Source organism: Arachis duranensis, chromosome 4 (assembly GCF_000817695.3).
Source record: "Arachis duranensis cultivar V14167 chromosome 4, aradu.V14167.gnm2.J7QH, whole genome shotgun sequence".
In the NCBI taxonomy this organism is placed as follows: Eukaryota; Viridiplantae; Streptophyta; class Magnoliopsida; order Fabales; family Fabaceae; genus Arachis; species Arachis duranensis.
Window position 1 is genome coordinate 117,860,106 of NC_029775.3, and position 27,732 is coordinate 117,887,837.

The 27,732-nt window shown below is 31.2% G+C and overlaps 5 protein-coding genes across 6 annotated transcripts; 1 reads left to right on the forward strand and 4 right to left on the reverse strand.

Moving 5' to 3' along the window:
• Positions 1-100: 100 nt before the first annotated feature.
• On the reverse strand, positions 101-6,980 carry LOC107486588 (coumaroyl-CoA:anthocyanidin 3-O-glucoside-6''-O-coumaroyltransferase 2). Of its 2 annotated transcripts, XM_052260874.1 has the most exons (2): positions 6,214-6,980; positions 101-1,398 (listed from the first exon to the last, which is right to left on the reverse strand). In XM_052260874.1, exons 1-2 carry the CDS (start codon positions 6,963-6,965, stop codon positions 750-752), a joined length of 1,401 nt encoding a protein of 466 aa, XP_052116834.1. In that variant the 5' UTR covers positions 6,966-6,980; the 3' UTR covers positions 101-749. The 2 variants fall into 2 exon arrangements, with proteins under 2 accessions (XP_052116834.1, XP_015962628.1); XM_016107142.3 differs by lacking the exon at positions 6,214-6,980 and having other exon boundaries at positions 122-2,217.
• A 2,370-nt stretch (positions 6,981-9,350) lies between these two features.
• Positions 9,351-11,033, reverse strand: LOC107486587 (coumaroyl-CoA:anthocyanidin 3-O-glucoside-6''-O-coumaroyltransferase 1). The gene has a single exon (XM_016107141.3). The coding sequence runs from the start codon at positions 10,962-10,964 to the stop codon at positions 9,543-9,545; it is 1,422 nt and encodes a 473-aa protein (XP_015962627.1). The 5' UTR covers positions 10,965-11,033; the 3' UTR covers positions 9,351-9,542.
• A 123-nt stretch (positions 11,034-11,156) lies between these two features.
• On the reverse strand, positions 11,157-12,712 carry LOC107486585 (coumaroyl-CoA:anthocyanidin 3-O-glucoside-6''-O-coumaroyltransferase 1-like). The gene has a single exon (XM_016107140.3). It carries the CDS (start codon positions 12,649-12,651, stop codon positions 11,236-11,238), a length of 1,416 nt encoding a protein of 471 aa, XP_015962626.1. The 5' UTR covers positions 12,652-12,712; the 3' UTR covers positions 11,157-11,235.
• Positions 12,713-13,305: 593 nt separating this feature from the next.
• On the reverse strand, positions 13,306-16,944 carry LOC107486584 (uncharacterized). The gene is made up of 6 exons (XM_016107139.3): positions 16,622-16,944; positions 15,785-16,166; positions 15,366-15,562; positions 14,167-14,311; positions 13,926-14,079; positions 13,306-13,767 (listed from the first exon to the last, which is right to left on the reverse strand). The coding sequence occupies exons 1-6, from the start codon at positions 16,660-16,662 to the stop codon at positions 13,742-13,744; spliced, it is 945 nt and encodes a 314-aa protein (XP_015962625.1). The 5' UTR covers positions 16,663-16,944; the 3' UTR covers positions 13,306-13,741.
• A 1,179-nt stretch (positions 16,945-18,123) lies between these two features.
• Positions 18,124-27,079, forward strand: LOC107486368 (COBRA-like protein 1). Its single transcript, XM_016106903.3, has 6 exons — positions 18,124-18,210; positions 18,456-18,535; positions 19,045-19,507; positions 19,936-20,089; positions 26,354-26,586; positions 26,729-27,079. Exons 1-6 carry the CDS (start codon positions 18,126-18,128, stop codon positions 26,947-26,949), a joined length of 1,236 nt encoding a protein of 411 aa, XP_015962389.2. The 5' UTR covers positions 18,124-18,125; the 3' UTR covers positions 26,950-27,079.
• The last annotated feature ends 653 nt before the right edge of the window (positions 27,080-27,732 follow it).

Genomic DNA, 27,732 nt, shown 5'->3' on the forward strand with positions numbered 1-27,732 from the left:
TTTTTTAAAAAATAATTTATTTTTTCTTAAAAAATGGATAAAGTTAACATTAGTTAACACAAAAAGTTTAAAATGGATTAAAGAGAAGGTTTTTTAAAAGTTAGAAAAAAAGAAAATGTACATTTATAAAATAGAGGGGATGGAAGTGTCATTTTAACATCTCGCAGGGAAAGGGAGTAGAATTTTCCCTATTATTATCAATATAATGTTATTTTTACATCTCCATGTGCATTGTATTATAGAAAAAAATAACACCATCCACTTCCTTCACATCTTTTCTTATCTATCTATCCACACCCGAAAGCATTTTTTGGTGGTTTGTGGCCAAATCCAATTCACACTACACTCCACCAAAATTGATCCTCACACCTTTCATATACACAAAAGGATTTTACTTTTGACACAATCTTAAACTTATATAATGTATCTTTAGTATTCAATCTTTCTAAAATTACAAACCACATCAGCAACTCAATTCCTAGAGACACAATACTTTTCCACAATTTTTTTGTGAAATTATACGTATTGGTTCCACTCCTATCTCTTTATTCTTATATACCAACTTATTTAAGGGACTTAAAAGACTAACACTACACCAAACTTGTAATTTGTTTTTGTTTGTCTCATCTTGTAATGGCAAATACCATTACTTCAATTAAAAGTAAAATCCTTGCAAAACATCAAGAACATAGACTAAAATAAAAACCCTTAAATATTGTATTTAAAACTAGCCGAAAACTTGAACCTTCTCATGAGTCATGAAGTGCAATATCAGCAAGGATCTCTTCCAGAATAGTGTTGAATTTTTGCATTTGAGCCCTCCCAAATGCTACACCAACTTCAATTCCACCTTCTTTGTCCCTACAATCAGAAAGAGACACCCCCGCTGGAGAATTTACATGAAGTACTTCACTCAATTTGGGTTTTCCCCACCCAAAATCACTTTCATATGCATCCAACTTTGGTGAACCTGCAATTCCCGTCATACGATGCCCCATTGTTGCAAATTTACTAAAAATTGACATCAATGTTTCAGCACTTTCATAAGGACCAGATTGCAATTCTTTAACCTTGCTTCTAAGTGCAACAGCTGCTTCAAAAATACCATTTTGCCCCACTAGCTTGCTTCTCTTAATTCCTACAATGCCATTAACCACACAATTCCCAAAATATGTTAAGGGAATTTTCAATTCAGCAAGGTAACGACAATCTACCCAAAAACTTAGGTATAATTCTTCATCATTACCACTACTTTTTATATCATCTTCTGATGATTTTACCTTACAAACCCAAATCAAAGCACATGTCACAACAAATGTTGATACATGTAATAGGCTTTGGTATTTAGTAGAAACCAATCTCTTCAAAATCTCCACTTGTTCACGCTTCAACACAAACCTGTGGCGAACCCTGTCATTAGGGACATTATAGATAGGGTTCATGATGAATTCTCTTGGAGAATTCCACACTGATTCTAAGAAAATGGGGTTAATCCCATTTGGGTCTTGAATGATGTCTCTATCATGCAATGGCAAAGCAACAAGATTATTCTCTTTAGACCTACAAAGTGAGCTCCAGAACTTGATGAAACTGTGGAAGGCTTTTCCATCGGTGACCACATGGCTGAAGTTGATGCAAATGGTGAAGCCAGAATTGGGAAAAACAGTGACTTGAATTGCCATTGGAGGGATCAACAAGGTGCCATCTTGTAAGGCAATTGTTTGAGGTAACTCAGGAACAAAAGGGTACATGCATGTAACATCTCTTGGGGTGTTACATACGAGGTTGTTGAAATTTGTTGTGGACTCAGCAACTATGAAATGAAGAGTAGTGTCACCTTGGGAATAGAGAATGTGAGGGGCTTGTGGCTTTGGAGGGAATACTATGTTTGAAGATAAAGGGAAGAAGTGTTGAAGAGTGAGTGAAAGTGAGTGTTTGAGATTTGGAAGCAGTGTTTGCATGAAGTGGGTTGTGGTGTGAGGGAATTCATAGAAGAAGATGCGTGTACATGTAACAGGACAGCATAAAAATGGAAGATCAAAGAAAGTAAGGGGAAGAGAAGTTGAAGGAACAGAACCTGGTGGAGGACCAACTTGACATTGCTCTATGATTTTCACTACTGTTTCATCATGATTCACCTTGTTAGCCATGGAGATCAGAGTTTGTGGTTAAGTATTTTTGAACAACTTCAAGATTCAAGATATGGTTAGGTATATAGAAAAGAAATCCAATAAATCCAAGAAAGACTTGTCTCTATCATGACCGAGATATTTTAATATGTGTTGTGTGTGATATTGAAAAAGGAGAAGAAGATAGGCTGAGAGGAGAAGCTGACCGTGTTGTGAAGTGTGTGTTATATACGGAGAGTTAGATTTTATTTAGGTGTGTTTGAAGAAAAAAAATTATTAGTTTTGTAGTGATTAAAAAAAATGGTATGTAATTATACGACATTCGAAGAATATGTTATCAATTATTTGGATCATCTAATTTATGTAAGCTGATAATTTTGTTATTTTATGTATTTAAATAAAAATTTTATTTATATTTATTTATTTTTTATAATTAATATTATTTAGTTTTTTTTATTTTTGAAATATAAATATTATTAAATATTTTATATATTTTCGAAAACAAATATTATTTATATTTACATAGTTATTTTCGAACGATTTACTACTGTTCCGATTCACTCATGTCGGTCTGAAATCATACTCACACGGTCTTTTCTAACAACATGCCTTCGTAGTTTTTTGAGAAAAAAGTGTCATGCATCAGCTGTCTCCCCCTCAACCAGGGCAAATGCGATAGGCACAATGTTCTGATTCCCATCTTGTGCAACAGCAACCAGAAGTGTACCTTTGTATTTTTCGTATAGGTGTGTGTCGTCAACCTGAACTAGAGGCTTGTAATGCTTGAACGTCCTAATGCATGAATTAAAACTCCAAAATACGTGGTGAAGTATTCTGACACCGTCCACCTCCTCACTCCCGTTGTACAGAGGTCTTGTTTCTATTTGGACAATTGAGCCTGACATCTTCTAAATCATGACCGAGGGCCACCATGGCAAAGTTTGGTAAGAATCCTCCCAACCACCGAAAACTTTGGCTATAGACTTCCGCAATTATAGATTTGACCTTGATGGACGGGTCAGTCTCAACCAATGGCCTTATAGCATTAGCAATTGTATCCGAGTCTAACTTGGAATGGTCCTGTGAAATCGTTCACATGGTGCACGTGTGCCTATCATTGTATCTCCGTATCTCCCAACAACCTTTTTTCCGTATCAAGCTGGCTCGGATAAGCCAGTCGCATCCACGCCCATACGTCTTGCATTTTGCATAGAATGTCTGTAGTTCGGACTCATAAACATTGTAGTCGACTCCTCTAAAGATAGTGTAACTTCTAATTGCTGCAACAACAGACTTTTTAGAACTATATTCCATTCCGATCCTGAACTCTCTGTCCTCAAGATTAGCAACACCTATACAGAAAGCAGAAATCATCATTCATTGATCCATCCAAAATATAAAAACATAAAAATGTATTATTCACTCATCACGTACCTATGTTTGCATATTCCGAAAATTCCGGTGCATTCATGGCGTCAAGATCCAAGCTACGCATAAAGGGGGGACGTTCATCGGTTGACTAACTGCGGATGAACCACTACATTCTCCGTTACTGCCTCGACTCACACATCAACATCTTCATCTTCGTCTTCGTCGCAAGCTTCATAAGTGGCTTCAAAGTCCTCTTCGCTGTCACTATTCATTCCTTCATACACTGTAGCTCTATCATCCTTTATATCTAAATCATTTTGAATTTCATTTGCCTCTACGTTTTCAAACTCAACATACAGCTCAATCTGTGGCTGTCGCATCTGAATCTGCCGGTGAATTTAAAACATATTCTGCATACTCACTTCGTCAACGATCGGCATAATATCAAATTTGTGGTACCCTCCATTATACTACCAAACTTGTGATACCCTCCATTACACTAGCAACACAATAAAAAAACACTCAAAGAACACTTTTCCTTGCAATGAAAATGATACCGAATTTTGCCTTATATATAGGGTAGCACTCAACAAACCCTCCACGTGTTAACTCAGCACGCCTCCCCTCCTCCCTCTCCAACTTTTTGATTCATCAGCTAATGACAGTTTGCCACATGTAACACGTCCACTCCCGTACTGATTCAGCACGCCCTTCATGTACTGCAAATTCATGCAATCAGACTTCGCCATGTGACTATCCCGTCCCCCACGTGTTGCATGCAACACGTCCCTTTCCATATTAAATCTTTCATCTGACAATTTTATCAATTTGTAATACATTCACTGCACCCATTTTCAAATAAAACACCAATAATAAATCTATAACTAAATTTTTTAACCGTTCTATCACCTTCACTTTTTATTAGCCGTCAAGTTTTAATAATGGAACTCTTTTAATTTGGTACTTTAAGTTTTGATTCTGGTAAAAATTCAGGTACAGTCGAATTTATGTGAAGTTAATAATTGAGAGCCATGATATAGTTTGATTGATTTGACTAAATTTTCATCTAACAACCCTTAATTATCAACTTCATATGAAATCGATTACACCTGAGTTTCCACCTTTGATTCTACGGATGACTATGTATATGTAGATATAAGACTAGAAAAGGAAGAAACGAATTAAATATTATTAGATTAAAGATAAACAAATTGCTCAGAAAAAATTACTGTCATATATGTAGGACCACATGCTCAAAACTTCAACTTGTAGAGCTGTATCGTATTGTATAAAAAAGTTCAATGTTCATAGTAGCCATGACGTGAGGGAAAAGAAAATTTAGACGCCAATAGTTTTATTAAAATGTGACTAGTATTTAATTAATAAAATAAAATAAATAATTTAATATTATTAAAAATATTAATAATAATTAATTAATAATTATAAATTATAAAATTTATTAATCTCTAACACTCTTGGTAAGAGAATACGTTAGGCTACGTTAATGACGCATTCATATGTAAAAATCTCTGTTTAATTAAAAATTATAATTTTTTTAAAAGACTTGTTAAGATGTGTTTTAATAGCACACTTCAAGAATATTATAAAAAAATATTTTAGTAAAAATTATTAAAAAAAAAAATCATTTTTTACTTTTTTAATATATTAAATACATAAAATAATTTTAAAAATTAAACCTATTCTTAAAACATAAGATAGTTAAATCATTTTTTTTTCTAGGTTTTGGATAAAATTAAGATATTCATTGTTAAAGGGGTAACTACTTGTCTAGTAGAATAGGACTGATGATGAACTCTATTTTTAAATAAGAGGGGTGGCATACAACACATTCGAGGATTAAAATAGAATTTAAATCATATTACTAATTTAAGGGACTTAAAAGGCTTACACTACACCAAACCTGTAATTTGTTTGTCTCATCTTATAATGGCAAATACCATTACTTCAATTGAAAATAAAATCCTTGCAAAAACATAAAGAACATAGACTAAAATAAAAACCCTTAAATATTGTATTTAAAACTAGCCGAAAACTTGAACCTTTTCATGAGTCATGAAGTGCAATATCAGCAAGGATCTCTTCCAAAATAGTGTTGAATTTTTGCATTTGAGCCCTCCCAAATGCTACACCAACTTCAATTCCACCTTCTTTCTCCCTACAATCAGAAAGAGACACCAACTCTGGAGAATTCACATGAAGTACTTCACTCAATTTGGGTTTTCCCCACCCAAAATCACTTTCATATGCATCCAACTTTGGTGAACCTGCAATTCCCGTCATACGATGCCCCATTGTTGCAAATTTACTAAAAATTGACATCAATGTTTCAACACTTTCATAAGGACCAGATTGCAATTCTTTAATCTTGCTTCTAAGTGCAACAGCTGCTTCAAAAATACCATTTTGCCCCACTAGCTTGCTTCTCTTAATTCCTACAATGCCATTACCCAAACAATTCCCAAAATATGTTAAGGGAATTTTCAATTCAGCAAGGTAACGACAATCTACCAAAAAACTTAGGTATAATTCTTCATCATTACCACTACTTTTTATATCATCTTCTGATGATTTTACCTTACAAACCCAAATCAAAGCACATGTCACAACAATTGTTGATACATGTAATAGGCTTTGGTATTTAGTATAAACCAATCTCTTCAAATTATCCACTTGTTCACGCTTCAACACAAACCTGTGGCGAACCCTGTCATTAGGGACATTATAGATAGGGTTCATGATGAATTCTCTTGGAGAATTCCACACTGATTCTAAGAAAATGGGGTTAAGTCCATTTGGGTCTTGAATGATGTCTCTATCATGCAATGGCAGAGCAACAAGATTATTCTCTTTAGACCTACAAAGTGAGCTCCAGAACTTGATGAAACTGTGGAAGGCTTTTCCATCAGTAACCACATGGCTGAAGTTGATGCATATGGTGAAGCCAGAATTGGGAAAAACAGTGACTTGAATTGCCATTGGAGGGATCAACAAGGTGCCATCTTGTAAGGCAACTGTTTGAGGTAACTCAGGAACAAAAGGGTACATACTTGTAACATCTCTTGGGGTGTTACATACGAGGTTGTTGAAATTTGTTGTGGACTCAGCAACTATGAAATGAAGAGTAGTGTCACCTTGGGAATAGAGAATGTGAGGGGCTTGTGGCTTTGGAGGGAATACTATGTTTGAAGATAAAGGGAAGAAGTGTTGAAGAGTGAGTGAAAGTGAGTGTTTGAGATTTGGAAGCAGTGTTTGCATGAAGTGGGTTGTGGTGTGAGGGAATTCATAGAAGAAGATGCGTGTACATGTAACAGGACAGCATAAAAATGGAAGATCAAAGAAAGTAAGGGGAAGAGAGGTTGAAGGAACAGAACCTGGTGGAGGACCAACTTGACATTGCTCTATGATTTTTACTACTGTGTCATTATGATTCACCTTGTTAGCCATGGAGATCAGAGTTTGTGGTTAATTATTTTTGAACAACTCTAAGATTCAAGTTATGGTTAGGTATATAGAAAAGAAATCCAAGAAAGACAAAAAAGACTTGTCTCTATCATGACAGATATTTTAGTATATAACGCAACTCTAGTGAAACTGTGAGACAAAATTTCACACTACAATCGGACAAATTGTTAGGCCAATCATCATCATATAGTAATGCGTTTTAACTGAGTGAAATAGTTGTCATGAAATAGTATTTATCTAAAGAAATATAGACAGAAAGAAAAATAGTATTATCTTTTTGGCTTTTGTTTATATTTATTAATTATTGTTTAAATAAATACATAATATCACATATAATCAGGGTGAATTATATATTTATATATTAAAATAATTAAACATAAATATTTTAAAATTAATTTCAAATATTGTAAATATAGGTTATTACATATTTGTTTTTAGAATTTTTAAATAGTTAAGTATTATTCAATTTTTTTAGACGTTTCTTATAAATATATTAAAAAATATATTATGTTTCATGTAAATAATTTAAATCACAACCATAATTTATGCAATGAAAAAATTAATAATAATATTATTAGAGCTAAAATAAATTATAATTTGTATCTTACACAGATAATTAAATTTGATGTTTTTTTTTTATTCAAAGTCATCTATTATTAAATCTGCACTAAAAGTAGTTACATTTTTTTTTTCAATGTAAATGACTAAATTATCTGTAAAAAATTCGTCTGCCATTTTATTCTAAAATTTTGTTTTAACAATTTTTATTGCCAAAAAATTTTTTTCTGTTGTTGCTGTAGATACTGAAAAAGTCAAGACATTACGAATCAGTTTATCTACCAAATGATAAGTTCTTAATTTTCTGTTTCTTTCAATCTTTGACATAATTCAAAAAATGTCCCAACATCTTTCAGATGATTCGGTATATCAAATGCATAATATTGTAATTGAGCATTTAAAAAAATCATATCATGATCAGAAAATTCTGAAGGATAAAACTTTTTAACTAACTTGCATATATTCTAAATATTAAACAAATTAAAATTAAATATTAAACATTATGCAACTTAACTAAACTCAATTTATTTTATTTTTTGTAAATTATTAATATCAATGACACAAACAATTAATAATGAGAAAAAAATTAAAAATAATATAAAGATAACATTATAATTACATGATTATCATCTTTAATTTTTTTCAAAAACCTAAATTATTATTATAATATTATAAGCTAGATAAACAAATAAATATATAAATTATTCAAAAAAATAAAAATAAAAATAATAACTTACAAAAAAAAAGAATAAAAGATGATAATAAAAGACCAAACACTACTTATTATCTTTTAAGTTATAATGATAATAGAAATATGGAATATTTTTTGTTTAGTTAAAAAAAGAGAAAAGAACGAAAGAAGTGATTTGACTTCTTGTTACTACCTTTTCAAATTCTTTACTTCTAATATGGATTAGAGATTTTTTGTTTTACTAAATATATAGCTACAATCCATAATCCATAATTCAAATATCACACTACTTTTTAATTATTTTTAGCTGCACCTATTTTTTGAATGGAAATTACAGACAGCCATACATTTTTCAAAAGGGGGAGACCATACATTTTTCAAAAGGGGGCACTCTTTCATTTTTTAGGATAAAGTATATTTTTTTGTTCTTTAAATTTGACAAAAATTTTAAAAATACTTTTAAATTTTATTTTGTTTTAATTTTATCCCAAAAAATTTTTATTTGCATCAAATATATCTCTGACAACTAATTTTTCAAAAAATTTAAGATCGATTTAACAACAATTTCATAAGAATAATTTCTCAACACAAGTAAATCAAGTATAATTTTCATGTATTATTATTAGATTGGTCTTAAATTTTTTGAAAATTTAGTCGTCGATGGTATATTTGATGCAAATCGAAAATTTTTAAGACAAAATTAAAATAAAATAAAACTTAAGAATATTTTAAAATTTTTTATCAAACTTCAGAAATAAAAAATATATTTTATTCTATTTTTTATTATTCTTTTAAACAAAATTTTGGAGGACCTCCCCTGCATCATACCAAGCTTCGCCCCGGGGATATAATAATAGTGTAATATATATATATATTTGAAGAGAACCGTAAAGATCAAAATACAATAAAAATTTATATAAAAAAATATTTAATTACTCTTTTAATCTTTATAATTGTCACAATAAGAAATTAATTATAAAATCTGATAGTATAAAGACTCTATCTAAAAGAAAGATATAAAAATTTAATTAAAAATTCAGTAAAATTATAGAAATTAATATAATAATTAATCCTATAAAAAAGAGAGAAAAGAATGCTTATATTTAACAATAAAAATATAAGACCAAATGACCAATTATTCTCTGAACATGCATGACGGCATGACCTGGTATTGCAATTCAATCCCAATAGCATAATCTTCCACTTACTAAAATAAATAACCATGACCACAAAAAGAGATTAAAATATGTAGTAGCTACTGGAGATATATATGAGCCACAGCTCATAATTATTATTTTTGAGGAAATTAATTATTCACCCTTGATTGCAATATCAGCAAGGTGGTGTTCCAAAATAGAGTTGAATTTATGCATTTGAGTCCTCCCAAGAGCTACTCCAACTTGAATTCCACCTTCTTTTTCTCTACAATCAGAAAGGGAGACCAATCTTGAATCTGCTTGAAGCACCTCACTTAACATAGGTTTTCCCCACCCAAAATCAGTTTCATATGCATCAAACTTTGGTGAACCTGCAATAGCCAGAGCATGCTGCTCCATTGATCCAAATTTACTAAAACATGACATCAATGTGTCAACATTCTTATAAGGTTCAGATTGCAATTCTCTAATCTTGTTTCCAATGGCAACCGCTGCTTCAAAAATACCATTTTGTCCCACTAGCTTGTTCCTCTTTATAGCTGTGTTTGCATTAATCAAACAATTTCCAAAATATGTCAAAGGAATTTTCAGTTTAGCAAGGTAGCGACAATCAATCCAAAAATAAAAGTATAATTCTTCATCACCATTTGGAAGAGTATTCATCACTTCTGATTTTACCTTACAAACCCAAATCAAAGAACATGTCACAACAAACGTTGACACATGTAATGTCCCCAACAAACCATGGCTTTGGCAATTAGCAGACACTAACTTCTTTAAATTTTCAACATGATCATTCCTTAGAACAAAGCAGTGGCGCACCATGTCACTAGGAACATCACGGACAATAGTCAAGGTGCTTTTTCTCGGAGAATTGCATAATGTTTCTAAGAAAACAGACTTAAGCCCTTTTGGGTCTTGAATAATCATGTCTCTGTCATGCAGTGGCAGAGCAATAGAGTTCTCTCTAGACCCACAAATTGAAGCCCAAAACTTGATGAAGTTATGAAAGGCTCTACCATCTGCAATCACGTGATAGAAGTTGATGCATATGGCGAAGCCATAGTTGGGAAAGATTGTTACTTGAATGGCCATAGGAGGGATCAACAAGGTGCCATCTTCTAAGGCATGTGGTGAGGGCAAAATGGGAACAAAAGGGTGCAAGCACGTGACATCTCTTGGTGTGTCAGATACGAGGTTGTTTAGATTTGTTGTTGTGGATTCAGCAACTATGAAAGGAAGAGTGTCACCTTCTGAGTAGAGAATATGAGGGGTATGTGGCTTTGGAGGGAAAACTATTTTGGAAGAGAAAGGAAAAAAGTGTTGGAGAGTGAGAGAAAGAGAGTGTTTGAGATTTGGAAGCACTTTCTGAAAGAAGTGTGTTGTGGGGTGTGGGAATTCATAGAAGAAAATTCGTTTAGTTGTGACAGAATAGAATAACCATGGAAGATCAAAGAAAGAAAAGGGAATAGAGATTGAAATAGGAACAGAACCTGGTGGAGGACCAACTTGGAACTGCTCTATCACCTTCACTTTGTGATCATGATCATCATGATTATTCATCTTGTTAGACATGGTATTATGGAAACTTTGGGTACAGAATTATCCTGGTGGTTGATTTGAGGAACAATTCAAGAAATGGCCATATAAAAGCATGACAAAAAAAAAAAATAGAGAAGAGAGAGAGAGAAAATAAAAAATAACACATAGACTTTTCATTAAGTTTTCAACTTGTTTGATAAACTCAAATACATAAGCAAATGTTCGTGTACAAGAATAATGATCTCTAAACTCTTCTAAAAACATGATGAACTACAACATTTGTGTGTACATAGATAGAGGTGTTTCAATCTTGATGAAGTACAAGATTTGCAAGAAGCTCATTCAAAATGATGTTGAATTTGTGCATGTGACTCTTTTCAAGTGCAATCCCAACTTCAATTCCACCTTCTATGTCTCTACAATCAGAGAGGGAGAATACTCCTGGAGAATTTACATGACCTACTTCACTCAATTTAGGTTTTCCCCATCCAAAATCACTCTCATATGCACCTAGCTTTGGTGAACCTGCAATAGCCAACAAACGCTGCCTTATTCTTACAACATTCCTAAATAATGACATCAACGTTTCAACACCCTTATAGGGATCACATTGCAATTCTCTAACTTTACTTCCAATAGCAATAGCTGCCTCAAAAAGACCATTTTGCCCCACTAGCTTGCTCCTTTTCATTGTAGCTAAGCCACTAACCAAACAATTTCCAAAGTATGTTAAGGGAATTTTCATTTCACTAAAGTAACGACAATCTGCCAACACCATCATGTATAATTCTTCATCTTCATTAGGAAATTCATCACTAGTTTGGGTACATTCTAATTTAATATTAGAAACCCAAATCAAAGAACATGTCACAACAAATGTGGACACATGCAACAATGTCCCTAGACCAAGGCTTTGACACTTAATAGACACTAGTTTCTTCAAATTTTCAATTTGGTCACGCCTCAACACAATGGTGTGTTTCACCATGTCATTAGCAACATTATTGTTAGGAACAAAGTTCATGTGACCTATCCTATTTAAGGGCATGTTCCAAAGTTCTTCTAAGAAAATAGACTTTAGTTCATTTGAATTTCCAATTTTGTCCCTATCAAGAAATGGGAAAGAAGACAAGTCCTTTTTTGACATACAAAGTGAAGCCCAAAACTTGATGAAATTATGTAAGGATCTTCCATCAGAAACCACATGGTTAAAAGTGATGCATATGGTGAAACCTGAATTTGGAAGGAGAGTGACTTGAATGACCATAGGAGTGATGAACAAGGTGCCATCTTCTAAGACATGTGGTGAGGGCAAAATGGGAATAAAAGGGTCCAAACACGTGACATCTCTTGGTGTGTGAGATAGGAGGTTGTTGAGATTTGTTGTTGTGGATTCAACAACAGTAAAAGTTAAAGTGTCACCTTCTAAGTAGAGGATGTGAGGGGTTTGTGGCTTTGGAGGGAAAACTATGTTGGAAGAGAAAGGGAAAAAGTGTTTGAGAGTGAATGAAAGTGATTGTTTTAGATTTGGAACCACTTTTTGTAAGAAGTGTGTTTTGGAGTAAGGGAATTCATAGAAGCAAATGCGTTTACATGATACAGGATTTAATAGCCATGGAAGATCAAAGGAAGAAAGAGGAATAGAGGTTGGAGAAGGAACCGAACCTTGTGGAGGACCAACTTGACACTTCTCTATCAAATTCACCTTGTTGTTAGCCATGAAATTAATGGAAACTTTATGCCAGAGAATTACAGGAACGTTTAGACAAGATGAGGATAGATTATTAGAGACACTCTTTAAAAAGAGAGATTTAGTTTCTATTTTCAATAAAATTAATTAAACTACTCTAGTCACTCTGACCAACTGTTAGGTTGAGAATAAAATATTTTATTACATAATACTAGTTGATGATATTGTATGTAGCAGTGTAGGGCCATCATGCACAAATGACAGAATTTGTAATATAAATCATTGTATTTTGTTTTGTTATGAAAGTTATTCAACAGACATGACTAGATAAAGCCTAAAGGTTAGAATCCAGAGGCACATGATTTAAGTAGTTTGGACTTTAGAGGGATTCAAATTGATGGATAGATTATTGGAGGTAAAAACTAATATGCAATTATTTTAATATAAATTTAATTGTTTAAAATTGTTAGATAATAATTTAGTTTGATATATTAAATTATTTTAGGAGTAAAAGCTATGCAAGAAATGACCTAATAAATGATGTATTAGATGGATACAGGAAATGCAGCATTGCAGGTAAAATTTTTAGGACAGTGAATCATATTCGCTTAGATAATAAGCTAGACAATTAGACATGACAACCAGTGATATTATTAAAGGGGAAAAACAAATGTTATTCATATATAATAATATATGCATGGTTGTGCATAAAACTGTTTCTAATGTATGCAACACATCCATAGTTGCATACACAGATTTAAGAGTTTCTAATTGATTCTTCATATTTCATTACAATCTATTTCTGATTTCCTTCCATATAATAAATTTACATTATACAAGGCACAGCCAAAAATGAATACATGAATACAATTTAGTCATAAAAAAGAATGAACTTATTACATCTCTAGCTGCAACAAATCCAGCAGTAATTTTTTCACTCTGTCACTGTTAGTATATATAGCTTCAATGCAAAAAAAGGTTAATCTTCCAAAGCTGCTGATGATAAATGTAGAACAGCAACTCCAGTGCTGAAGGTGTAGGTTTATAATTCAATCTGTGCTTGTCAATTATTCATGGCTAGTTACAAAACAGAAGACAAAGCTTGCAGACTAAAATGCCTTTATTCATCTTTAGTACACACGCGCTCTGAGCAAAGAAAAAAGAATTGAAATTGAGATAAGTAGTTATTCCAATATTTGCATACACTAGACTATAAGACACTAACAAAAATGATGAACTTATATTCAAGTGCAGATACAATACATAAAGAGAATGTAATCACAGGAAGGGATAGGATTTCTTACTTAGGTACTCGTATGTCAATATCATCGAAGTACCCCACATCGACATGCTAAATAATCTTGGACCAAACCCTCTATAAAAGCCTTTCCAACCATCTTCGTTGATTAAATCTTTCGCGACTTGTTTTATCGAGCTTCTATGTTCATGTCCCATCACCTGCAGATAAAAAAAATGAATAAGGAAATATCTTAAATTTTCCAAACACCTAACATTTCCACATTAAAACTCAATTGTATAACAAACCTGTAATCGTGTCTTGATAGTATCCAACGGGGTTGTAATGCAGGATGCAGTGGCACCAGCAATCATCCCTCCAGTACCCTGAACTAACATAATCTTTTGCACGCTAGGCGGGTTTTGGTCGGATGGGCTATCATGGCCCAAGAATCTGTCCATGCAACCATGTGCTAATTAGTTGTCTAATAATAGTGTAGCATCAAAATATCAGTATGCAAATGTACTAGAAGTTCATTACCCTATTACCTATAAAATTCATCAATCCTAAAAAGTTGAAAGAATAAATCCCTCATAAAATAACTGCAAAATTGGGTTATCCATTTCAGAGACTCTTCGATTCTCTTGGCCAAGAGGAAATTCTAGCATTCCCGTACTAACACAAGGTACTGCCTGCACACAGATGCAGTTACAGCATCATAAAGTTCAATCCCTTGAGACTGAATTCATCAATGATCTAACAAGCTAACAGATCAAACTTCAAGAGTTTCTATCATATTTGAGCAACGCACAATGCTAGTGGTTTTTCAGTGTATCCATGTTTTTCAAATGTTCATTACTCTAATAAGATGGAAGATATATAGAACATACCAATCAAGGAATCAAAGACAAAACTGACATGAAATCACTTATCCTAAAAGCTTAAGCTATTAGAAGTACATGAATGGTTATATAGCCCCTGATGCAAAAGCCTCTTTTGGACTTGATATGTGAATTTTGCATAGGATTTTTTTTTTTCACCTTATGCTTAAGAAGAATTAAACTATAAACTTTTAGTCATAGAAGCTTTATCATAAAAGCACTTATCCCAAAACTTAAACTATTAGGTTGAGCCATATGAATAATTATATATCTAAGTATTGACCCAACTTTTAAAGGAAAACATGCAGGATTCAATCTATGAATCTATACAGAATAAAGAAAGTTGACACCAATTAAGTTCATTGACATGGAAAGTAACACCAAAATTGTCTAACCCTTTAAAAAAATAAAAGATTCAGTAGCAAATTCCATTAAATATTAAATACAAGTCTAAATAAGATCATCGGTAAAAAGGAGTGTAACTCCACCCTATTATCAAATGTTGGCAAACAAGTAGAAGGGTCCTTCCATTAGTGAACAACTGGAGAGGGAATAAATTGATTTTCTTACCATTTGACAATAAATACTAAATAAAAACAATTGGAGAAGGAATTATTATGTCTTACTTCCACATTAGGCGTTGGCTTGTACCATAACTTGCCCACCATACAGCACTTGAAGGAGAATAAGTAATAGCAGATAGACCAAATCCTCGATATAATCCTCGGATACCATCGGTCTTTAAAACCTTACGAACAACATCCAAACCCCCGCTATACTGGGAATGGCCTGCGTATCCTTGCACCATCAACTTTTGGCAAACCTGAATATCTTTCAAGATTAGATACTATAATTTCATATTTTCATAAAAAAGAAAAAGAAAAGAAAAGCATAAAAGACTGTTGAACTGTCTAAAATAACTTGTTCTGCTGTTCAACGACAGATGTATTTGTATATATCACCAAATTCATATCAATATGTATGTCTGGTTGTTAGTTAGTGATTCGGTTATGGAGCACATTGCAAATGAATTAGATTCTCATACCACGTCCATGGGAACAAATACAGATTGGGCTACAAGTGACGATGTCATGCCTGCAATTCCATTTGCTATGGCAGCCTGGGTAGTTTCAGATAGCTTCAATGGTTCGAGCATTCTGAAGGAAGCTGACTTTGTGGTTTCCAGAGCAGTTAGGAATATGATCCTGGCAGGGATTGCACCAGTGATAACTGTGCCAAACCCTCTATACAAACCAGGGATTCCATTGGTTTTGATCAATCCTTTTGCAACAGAGAAAGCACTTCTCTCTACAGTATTCCTTGTAGCAACCTGCAGCCTTGTTTTGACAACAGAAACCGGGTAGAGTGCTACCGTAACACCGGTAAAGAGGCCAGCTCCTATGACATAGAACTTAGTTTTATCTAGCCTGCAGAATTGAGTGAACTTTGATTAGGATACAGAGTTAGCACATGCAAAGTTCAGCTAAAAGAGCCAAAACAACATTCATGAGATAGATATAACACAAAACCAATTCAACGGAAAGATGCCTCAATATTCTATCTTCAATCTTGAACAGCTCCAATATACAAATATCGAATCAAATTGATAAATTTACATTCCTTTTTTTTTCCTCAAAGCAAAAAAATTGCAGTTCCCCTTGAACGGATTTCGCTTGATTCTCAACGTTACAATCTAGCAAATCAGAATCTATGATTTCTCCCACCCCCCAATTGATAGCAAAGGTAAAGATAAAAACTTTCGAGTAATGGGTATGCCAAAATGCAACAACCGATATCATATCAACATTCAAATTCCATTAATAATTAAAAATTAAGTTGTAAAGCAGAACATGGAAAAAGGAAGGGGGAAAAAGGAGCATACTTGTCCCAGTTGATCTCAGTTTGACCAAATGATTGAGCCATTTGAAGGGAATGAAGGATCCAATATTCTCAGAAAAATCAGAACAAAAGTGAAGAACAAAAGATCAAAAGGCAAACTATCTAAATGGTAAGAAGAACAATTTTGCAAGAAGACATCTGAAATCTGCTGCAATTGGGTGATTAAGGTTTAAGGTTGTGGATGCTAATGTTAATGTTTGGTGGAAGAATGGTAAAGGGAAAAGGCTGCGCATACGGCATACGCGGTTTTGTGGGAGAAGGCAGCACGCCTTCGAAAGGAAAATGTTCAAAGACAATGTTTTCCATGCTTTTTAACTTTGACTATTTTTTACTCTATTCTATTTCTAATTTTCTATTCTATATTTTCTTTTCTAAGATGCAGAATCTTCCTCTTTCGTTCGCACCTTTTTTCTATTCTGTTGCTGGAGATGGATGTTTAACATCACCCTGCATTTCCTCATTTGCATCCTCATTCGCTCATTCCTCTATTTTCCTTTTCAGCTCAACTCTTTTTCTTCTTTTTTTCCCCTTGTTTTTCTCTCCATATTTACTTTGCTAATTTATCTCATACATGGAAATGTTCAAGTCAACCTTTTTTCGTTTTATTCCAGTTGAAGTCAACTTTTTATAGAGTTACTTTTGAGTTTACATCATTTTACATTCGCATATTACAGGTGTAACAAAAATTATGCAAATATTTTATATATTAACTATTTTTGGAATGAAAACATGTCTTAAATTAAAATTAAATAATTATAAACACTCTCTCTCCTACTAACCGAGAATTTACAAGTGTACTAATATACTAGTATTTCAATGATTTTTAATCATTGATTTTAAGTATCAAAAATATATATAATATATATAACTAAGATCAATAGTTAAAAATCACTGAAACACCGATATATCGGTATACTTGAAAACTTTTTTATACTATATAGATCTATCGGTTACAAATCTTCTTTTCTTAAGTAGACTTTTTTTACTTTGACATTTTTTTATGACTCACGTATAGTTGATTTCATGTGAAGTTGATTGTTAAACTTAAAAACTATTTGATGATTTAATTAAATTGATATGTAACGAGCTATCAACTTCACATCAACACAACTTAACTTAAATTTTCATTTTTTTTCTTTTATTCCCTCTTAGATATGTAGGGTAGGCTAGATTATTAAACAACTCCGACTTCTTCGCATTATGGGCTTTTATTTCTATCGTCCTAGTTATAAGCACTGGGAAAAAGTCAACTAACTTGTGCTGTACTAAACAATCTTAATGAATATTTTGAACACTCTGAATAGAACGAGTTGACCAGCGATTTTAAGGTAAAGAATTTTGAAAAATGGTGAATAAAGAAAAATGAAAATCCAACTCATACTGATGAGTTTAAGAGATATCATCACTTTGCTTTGCTTATAATAAACATTATTATTGGCAACAACTGGTATGTTATTTTGTTCCAAGTAAACAACACATTGCTGATGATGCGATTCTCTTTCATAGAGCACAAAGCACTTCATACTTGCTATTGCTTTGTGTTCTTATTCCTACTTTCCTTCTCTTCATCAGGTATATGATACTGATATTGCTGCTTTATTTCACTATTCTCATTGTCACATGTTTGGATTTCCTTTCTTAATTAGTGCGTGGATCTTAGGCACCAACTGTTGAATTTGGTCATGGAATCATTCTATTCTATAGGAATATATAGTAAATATGCAAAGATGAGTAATATATGTAGTTAGTAATATAGTTTTTGTTTTGTTTCTCCTTTCTTTTACATTAATAACTTAATTAGTTGCTGCATATTTCAGAAGCTTATGATGCACTTGACCCAAATGGAAATATCACAATCAAATGGGATGTTATTAGCTGGACAGCTGATGGTTATGTTGTAAGTAAAGTTTTTTACAATTCCTTCACCTATTCATAATCAAATTGCGTAAGCACAGAGCACCTTATTTTAGTTTATTTTTTCAAATTTCAACAACTCAATGATACTATAAACGTAATAGAATATTTGAATTTTAGTAATTACTTATGACTATTTTGTAAAGTTGAATAACTGATTTAGATTGGTCGAATGGTTAACTTACTTATTTACATAAATAAGTATTGAAAATTCGAATATGCTTTATGTAAGTAATAATTTATTGATAGTAATTGATTTTAAATGGATATATGGCGAATTAGTCATTAACCAAGATACTGTAAAAAATATATGTACAAGTCTAAAGTGTTATTAAACTATGATATTAGTGTTTTTGTTCTGTTTATTCTTTGTCATTTTGATGACATCTTCATGAAAACAGAGTTGTGAAACAAACTATTTATATATTTGTTGCACATTATAAAATACTATAAAAACCTTATATAACTGGTTCTTATTGAATATATGAACAGGCTGTTGTTACAATAAACAACTTCCAACAATATCGCCATATCTCTGCACCTGGCTGGTCATTAACATGGGCATGGGCCGGCAAAGAGGTTATATGGAACATCAAGGGAGCCATGACTACTGAACAAGGAAACTGTTCAAGGCTATTTAAGGGAATAAGCCTCCCACATTCTTGTCAAAAGAATCCAACACTTGTGGATTTACTTCCCAACACACCTTACAACCAAAAACTTCCAAATTGTTGCAAAGGTGGAGTGCTTACTTCATGGACTCAAGATCCAACTAATTCGGTTGCATCATTTCAACTCACTGTTGGTCATTCTGGAACCACCAACCGAACCGTCCAAGTACCAAAGAACTTCACCTTCCATGCGCCCGGTTCGGGTTATACTTGCGGCCCGGCCAAGATTGTTAGACCAACGATGTTCATTTCACCAGACAAAAGGAGAGTCACCCAAGCGATAAGTAAGTCAAGTGTTCGGAGTTTAAAAACTTACTAGCGCAGGATTTAGAATTTAGAGTTTAAAATTTTTCAACGATTATTTTTATTTTTAAGTCGATTTCAAAATTTCTAGTTAAAGATATTAAGAAATGAATATTAGATTGGAAATAATTACATTTGAGAATAATTTTATATACAATTCACTACTTTAATTTAACCAATTCTAAACAACTAATTGAAAGCTATGCTAACTGTTTGTTGACAGCTAAGCTAACTAACTAAACTGACTGAACTATAACTTATATCTTCTAATAAAGGAATTAAGACATGTCATTACCTTGATCATCAATCTTCAATTAATCCATACATATGACTCACAATATAGTATAAGAAATTTTGATGAAGTACAATTTCCTTTGACCTTAGTGTGTGTTACTCTGAAAAAATGCAGTGACATGGAATGTGACATGCACGTATTCACATTTTCTAGCTCAAAAATCTACTCCCACTTGCTGTGTCTCCCTCTCAACGTTTTATAATGATACTACAGTGCCTTGCCCAACATGTTCATGTGCCTGCAAGCATAGCAACTCAACCTGTGTCAAGTAAGTCATTTCCTTCTAGGAACTAAGATTTTATATAACTTCCTAAAGTATGTAACGTTCAATAATGTTTCTCCCTTTCACTTGAGTCTATAAATTTTTAAAACAATTATTAAGCTACATATATATTATAAATCAGTCACCAAATCAGTCAATGCATCTTAGAATATAATATACATATTCAAAATGTGTAAATACATAATGACAAGTTTGATGGCTGATTTAGTTGATTTATTACACATTATAGGTCATTTTAATAAATAAAAAAGGATCTTGTTAGGAAGATAATGAACTATTTGTATAATGTATACAATGAGTTATTGAGTTATAAAATAAACATCCTGTATATTATCTAGAATCTAGGGATAATAAACATCTTCCCAAAAGGTTAAACTAATTTTGGAGTTCACCAAGGATCAAACTCTTGACCTTTCGGATCTAGTGCTCTAATATCATGTTATGATACCACTCATCCCAAAAATTTCAACTGATGGAAAAAGGTAATACTAATGATTATATTGGGAATAAGGAGTATGACCACAATTCAATCAATCATGTGTCAAATAATTTGTTATCATTATTATATTAAAATGTTAATATAATAAGGTCCTTAATTAAATTTAGAGATTTATCATTGTGATAGTGATCATAATATTGAGAGATAAATATTTTATAATTTAATCTAAATTGTTCTTGGTCATATGTGATAGTGATCACAATATTGAGAGATGAATCTTTTATAGTTTAATCTAAATTGCTCTTGATCATAGGATTATTAAAAATGACATTATAATCCGCAAAGATCAATATATATATATATAGTCTTCATTGGATAAAGATTAATAGGATATTCTCAAGATGAACATAGTAATAGAGTTTCTTTTGACCTGCGACTGTCATAGTAATTAACAATGTATTTATTATACTTTGATTCCAGACAACTAATACCCTAGGGTGCTAGTTGAATGGATATTGGGTATGATTTAAATATTTGTAGAATTAATGATTAGTCAATAAGGAATCCGTCAACTCTCGGTAAAAAGTTAGAGCTCTATGATTATAATGACTGAGATGAATAAAACCTTGGTCAAGGGGATTGAATGAATGAAAATATGAGTTTCTTAGGTCATTCACAGTTCATTATAATAATGGTAACAAGTTAGAGTTTGACAATTAAACCATACTCTAAGGGTTAACCAAAAGTTGGAAAGATGGAAGGAATTATACTTTGTTCTTCTAAGGTTTTTAGTAAAAATATATTACGTCATACTATCGGGTCGTTGAGGAGTGTTGCTAGACGCCAACCTTGATTAGTAAATTTAGTACGACTAATTTACTACCCGCTTAGTATTGAACCTATGGAGTCACACACTAACGAGTGTTCTAATCTTTGCTACAGAATTATTTAATTATTATTTTGATTTGATCAAATAAATAATTATATTAATTCAAATGAAATATTATTATATTCTTTGCTAGCACCAATAATATAATAATAATATGATAATTGAGAATATTAAATGAGATTTGAGAATAATTAGTTATTCTATTTCTGAATTTGAATTATAAATTTGAATGAGATCCAAATCGATTATGTTTCAAATTGTTATGATATGATTCATAAAATTTGAATGATTCAGATTTGGTTTAAATTTGAATTGAGAATCAAATTTAAAATCAGTAACAAATCTCATACTATATATATGTACGTCAAGAGTACAAGAAAGTCACGAGAATAACAAGAGTTTTATTCATTTTCCTTTACGCACATAAACATATGTAAGGCTAATTCTTGGAGAAGAATTTTATGGCGTGCAAAGAGTTGCAAGAGGTTTCTCAATTTAGATAAGATCCATTGGTCAAAGAGTTGACAGCAAGAGTTGGTCTCGGTGTGGATATGCATAGAAAAAGATTTTTACTAGCGTACTCAGGTATTTAGATCTGATCTACTATATATTTATTATTGGAATAAAGTTTAAGCACAAAATAGATCTTTAAGAATTACTTTCTTTTCTTCCGCTGCGTGTTATGAACACATGGTAATCCTTCGGTGGTATCAGAGCTTTGACTTTTTGTGTTTAAATTTTATTCCTATTTTCTTAAAGTTTGTGAATTAATAGGATTAATTCAAATTATTTTTTAAGCATGTGATGTATTTATTTCCATTGAGATGATTTTTTAATAAATTAATAGTTAATTTATTTGAAGTTTGATTATTTAATTGTGATTAAATTATCATCCTTTTAATATAATAGTTATATTTATAATAAAATATTTTGTTTGGTTTTATTTATTTAATTTTATCGTGATTTTGATCACAATAAAAGGAATAAGACGCAAAATATTTTTTGTTTGTTTCATATGTATATAATTGTATATATAAATGTCAAATTTGATTTGATAGTTTTATAAGACTAAATGTTAGTCTATTAAAATCAAAATTTGTTTTGATTGATGTGTTTTGAACACTATAATTTTAGAAATTAGTTTTTCTAATATTCTTGATTATAAAGAGCGCCTGACAATCAGGAGCTTTATTTTTAAGATAATAATTAGTATATACATTTGATGTATTAGGGATTTAATTTTATAATTTTTTTCCTAGACAACCTGGGAGTTTGAAATTAAATCCAAGAATACTGGTAGAAATTCTCTGACAATAGAGATAAGTCCTAAAAGTTAGGATATTGTCAAAAATAAATTTATCTTTTGTTTATAAGGAACGACCTGATAACCAGGAGACTTGTAATCACGGATAGAATTTATTCATGTATATGATGATGCATAAGGAGAATTAATTTTATACTTGAACCTAGATAACCTAGAGGTATAAAATATAATTTAGTTAAATAATTGTCTGACAACCAGATAATTATTTGGGATTATAATTATATGGGATATAATTTAATCATGTTTATTTAGAATAGGTATGAGTAACAACTTGACTACCAAGGTACTTATCCACGATTCTAAATAATTTTGCCAAAAATATAGATTTCTTGATTTACTTTAATGTTTTAAATTTTTAAATATGCCAATCTTTCGTATGACATACTTGAATGTAATAATGTGGCTATACATTAAAAATTGTTTATGTATAAAAGAGTTTTATGGACATGATAATATTGTCCAATAAAATTGGTGATAGAATAGTAAATACTTATGAAGTATCTAAAATATTATTTTATTACAATATAGGTTGTTTTGACAACCATAAGTTCTAATTTCAAAAGCATATACCCACTATTTATTATTGAACATCTTGAGAAGATGTATGGTGCCCAAAGTAAGATAGTATGACTATCAAATATTTTATTTAAACTAGTGGGAGTATTGGACAATATATTTTGAATTAAACAACTTTAGAAGTTGGAATGCTATTAGGCAAATGGCTTTAGCGAGAATTTTTTTTACAAGCAATTTTAGAGATTTATTTTGTCACAAACAATTTATAATTGACCCTAATATTATTAAGGTTTGTGGTCTTTTCGGAAAAGCTCAATATGAGTATTGAGAATGCGTATCAAAATTGCTCTTAAGAATTGGTTTGACCAATAATAAAGATATTGAGTATTTTTATTATAAGACCTTAAAGTAAAATCTCTAACATCTAATTGATATTCTATTGAATAGAGAATGAGATTCTCTCAACGCACAAATACTAGTATTTTGTGTACTCCATCATGTTTAAAGAAACATGAAATTTGATTTAGTCAATGATCACTATTTGTTAAATATTTAGACTACATTTTAGAAATGTTGCTAAATTAACAAATTTCTCACTAAATTAATTTTTTTACCCATATGAGATATGAAAAAGACATAAGCTAAAACTTAAGAACATTAGAGTTTGGAGATGTCTTATATGTGTTAAGAGATTGCACAACAATAGAATTGATATTAGGTCCAATAAATGAGATTTGTTGGTTACCTTAAAGAAATAATGAGATTATTTTTATCACTCTTCTTATGACAAAATGTATGTGATAAGAGGTTAAACTCTTTTTTAGAAAAGGGATTCCATCTTAAAAAAAGAGTGGGAGTACGATTACTTTTATTAGAATTTGTATACCACTCAATAGAGGATATACTTTCCACTGAAAGTATAAAATGTTTGATCGTCAAACTAACTTTTCGAAAAAGTAGCCTATTTGTATAATGATACAATTCTATAAAGATAGATCTAATGGTTACTTAGATTTTTTATAATCATGTTCAGTAAGGATTGTTCTTAAAATAAAATTATGCACTATTGTAGTGGGAGATTTCATGTTTTAAGAAAATGAGATATTTATTATACTCTATGTGTATTTTACAAAAGGTCAAGCAAGCATGCTCAAAAACTAAGGTGTTTAAGGTCAAAAGAGTTTTGATAAACACAAATGTGCATTGAAAATTATAAACATGATTGATTGGCTCTAGTGTAAGTGGGAGATTATTGAGATAATAGTATGCCCAAGATCCAATCTATCATAATTGGCTCTTGTGCAAGTGGGAGATTGTTGGGAATAAGGAGTATGACCACAATTCAATCAATCATGTGTCAAATAATTTGTTATCATTATTATATTAAAATGTTAATATAATAAGGTCCTTGATTAAATTTAGAGATTTATCATTGTGATAGTGATCATAATGTTGAGAGATAAATCTTTTATAATTTAATCTAAATTATTCTTGGTCATATGATTATTAAAAATGATATTAATAATCCGAAAAGATCAATATATATATAATGGTCTTCATTGGATGAAGATTAATAGATCTCATTTATTAAATTATATATATAGATGGTGCATATAGAGATATAACTATTGAACTGACTCACTTTGAGAATTCCTAATGGTTATAATTACCGTATATTTGTCAATAGGATATTTTCAAGATGACTATAGTAATAGAGTTTCTTTTGACCTGCGACTGTCATAGTAATTAACAATGTATTTATTATACTTTGATTCCAGACACCTAATACCCTAAGGTGCTAGTTGAATGGATATTGGGTATGATTTAAATATTTGTAGAATTAATGATTAGTTAATAAGGAATCCGTCAACTCTCGGTAAAGAATTAGAGCTCTATGATTATAATGACTGAGATGAATAAAACCTTGGCCAAGGGGATTGAATGAATGAAGAAATGAGTTTTTTAGGTCGTTCACAGTTCATTATAATATTGGTAACAAGTTAGAGTTTGACAATTAAACCATACTCTAAGGGTTAACCAAGAGCTGGAAAGATGGAAGGAATTATACTTTGTTCTTCTAAGGTTCTTAGTAAAAATATATTACGTCATACTATCGGGTCGTTGAGGAGTGTTGCTAGACGCCAACCTTGATTAGTAAATTTAGTACGACTAATTTACTACCCGCTTAATATTGAACCTATGGAGTCACGCACTAACGAGTGTTCTAATCTTTGCTATAGAATTATTTAATTATTATTTTGATTTGATCAAATAAATAATTATATTAATTCAAATGGAATATTATTATATTCTTTGCTAGCACCAAGAATATAATAATAATATGATAATTGAGAATATTAAATGAGATTTGAGAATAATTAGTTATTCTATTTCTAAATTTGAATTATAAATTTGGATGAGATTCAAATCGATTATGTTTTAAATTGTTATGATATGATTCATAAAATTTGAATGATTCAGATTTGGTTTAAATTTGAATTGAGAATCAAATTTAAAATCAGTAACAAATCTCATACTATATATATGTACGTCAAGAGTACAGGAAAGTCACGAGAATAACAAGAGTTATATTCCTTTACCTCTACGCACATAAACGTATGTGAGGCTAATTCTTGGAGAAGAATTTTATGGCGTGCAAAGAGTTGCAAGAGGTTTCTCAATTTAGATCAGATCCATTGGTCAAAGAGTTGACCGCAAAGGTTGGTTTCGGTGTGGATACGCATTGCGCCTTCGTACCATCGAAGGAGAAAAAGATTTTTACTAGCATACTTAGGTATTTAGATCTGATCTACTATATATTTATTATTGGAATAAAGTTTAAGCACAAAATAGATCTTTAAGGAATATTTTCTTTTCTTCCGCTGCGTGTTATAAACACATGGTAATCCTTCAGATTATATCTCTAATACTCCATAAACATCTATTGTACACATTGTACAAATATTCCATTGGCTCCTCGTACTTTACCATAAAAAAAATATGTTTATAATTTATTATACCAAATAATTGAATATCTGCTCTAATTCTGAATCGTATTTCTGTTTTGTTTGTACATTACAGAACAGATACCGGAAAGAATCCTTCAGTTGAATGTAGTAATCATATGTGTCCAATCAGTGTCCACTGGCACCTTAATCTTAATAAAAAGAACTACTGGCGTGTGAATGTTACTATTTCCAATCTCAATTATAGGATGAATTATTCAGATTGGAACATGGTTATTCAACACCCTAATTTCATCAATAATCTCGCTCAAGTTTTCGGATTAAAGTACAAGTTATTTACTCCTCTAGGTAAGTAACCTAAGTAAGATCCTTATGGCATTTAAATCCTAGAACATGTTAAATGCATGTGATAAAAAAAAACTAAAAATATTTATAACTATTTATTTGTTTGTCGTTTAATTTAATTGTGTTTAATTATTGTTTTAAACAGATGATATTCATGTGGCTATGGTTTGGGGAATTAAGTTCTACAATAATGTTCTCATTGAAGCTAGTAATGTAGAATTTGAGGTACTATTTAGAAAGGATAATAACTCAAGTTTGAGTAGTTTGAAGAAAGATTGGGGTTTCCCTCAAGGGATCTATTTCAATGGTGACCGCTGTGTAATGCCACCACCTCATGCTTATCCATGGTTGCCTAATTATGCTTGAACTTACGATACATTACTTATTAATTGACACATAAATTAAACACTTTATTATTGTTTTGCAAAAAGTTATATATGTATAAAAGATAAGATTTATATATATCATTTTATATATAAAGATACATTTCCTACAAACATGTTCTGTTAATTATGAATGATAGATGATGCATTTTCGGCATTAAGTTGTATATAATATATAAACATCTTTGAAGAGTAATGTATCTGTGTATGTGTTAGAAATAAGATACTGAACTGAACTGGGAAAAGGATTTAGATATTATTGAGTGTATTTAAATTGTTTAGAATAATACAATATAGAATAATATTTATAGGGATTAAAAAAATTATAATAATAAAAACGTAATATTTTATAATAAATATTTAAATATACTAAATAATTCTAGTTGATCATAATTAGTCCTAATTATATTCTGACAGTATGTATGTGTGACAATTATATTTCAAAGAGGTTGCCCCCATGTGAGAGCTTAGAGACACACACAAGTCTAGGCACTCCCATTCCCATGTCTCTATATATTTTTAGGATTATACAACATATACATTAAAATTGACTCGGTCATCAATATAAAATATATGTTATAATATAAATATATATTAAAAATAAATTAAATCACACATGTATTTATACACAAATATATTGATAATTAATTTTAGTGACCAATTTTGATTTACAACTAATATTTTTGATAATTCTATCACACAACACAGCCCAACATACAAGACAAGTTTATGACAACACAAACATTTATGTCCCTAAATAATGGAT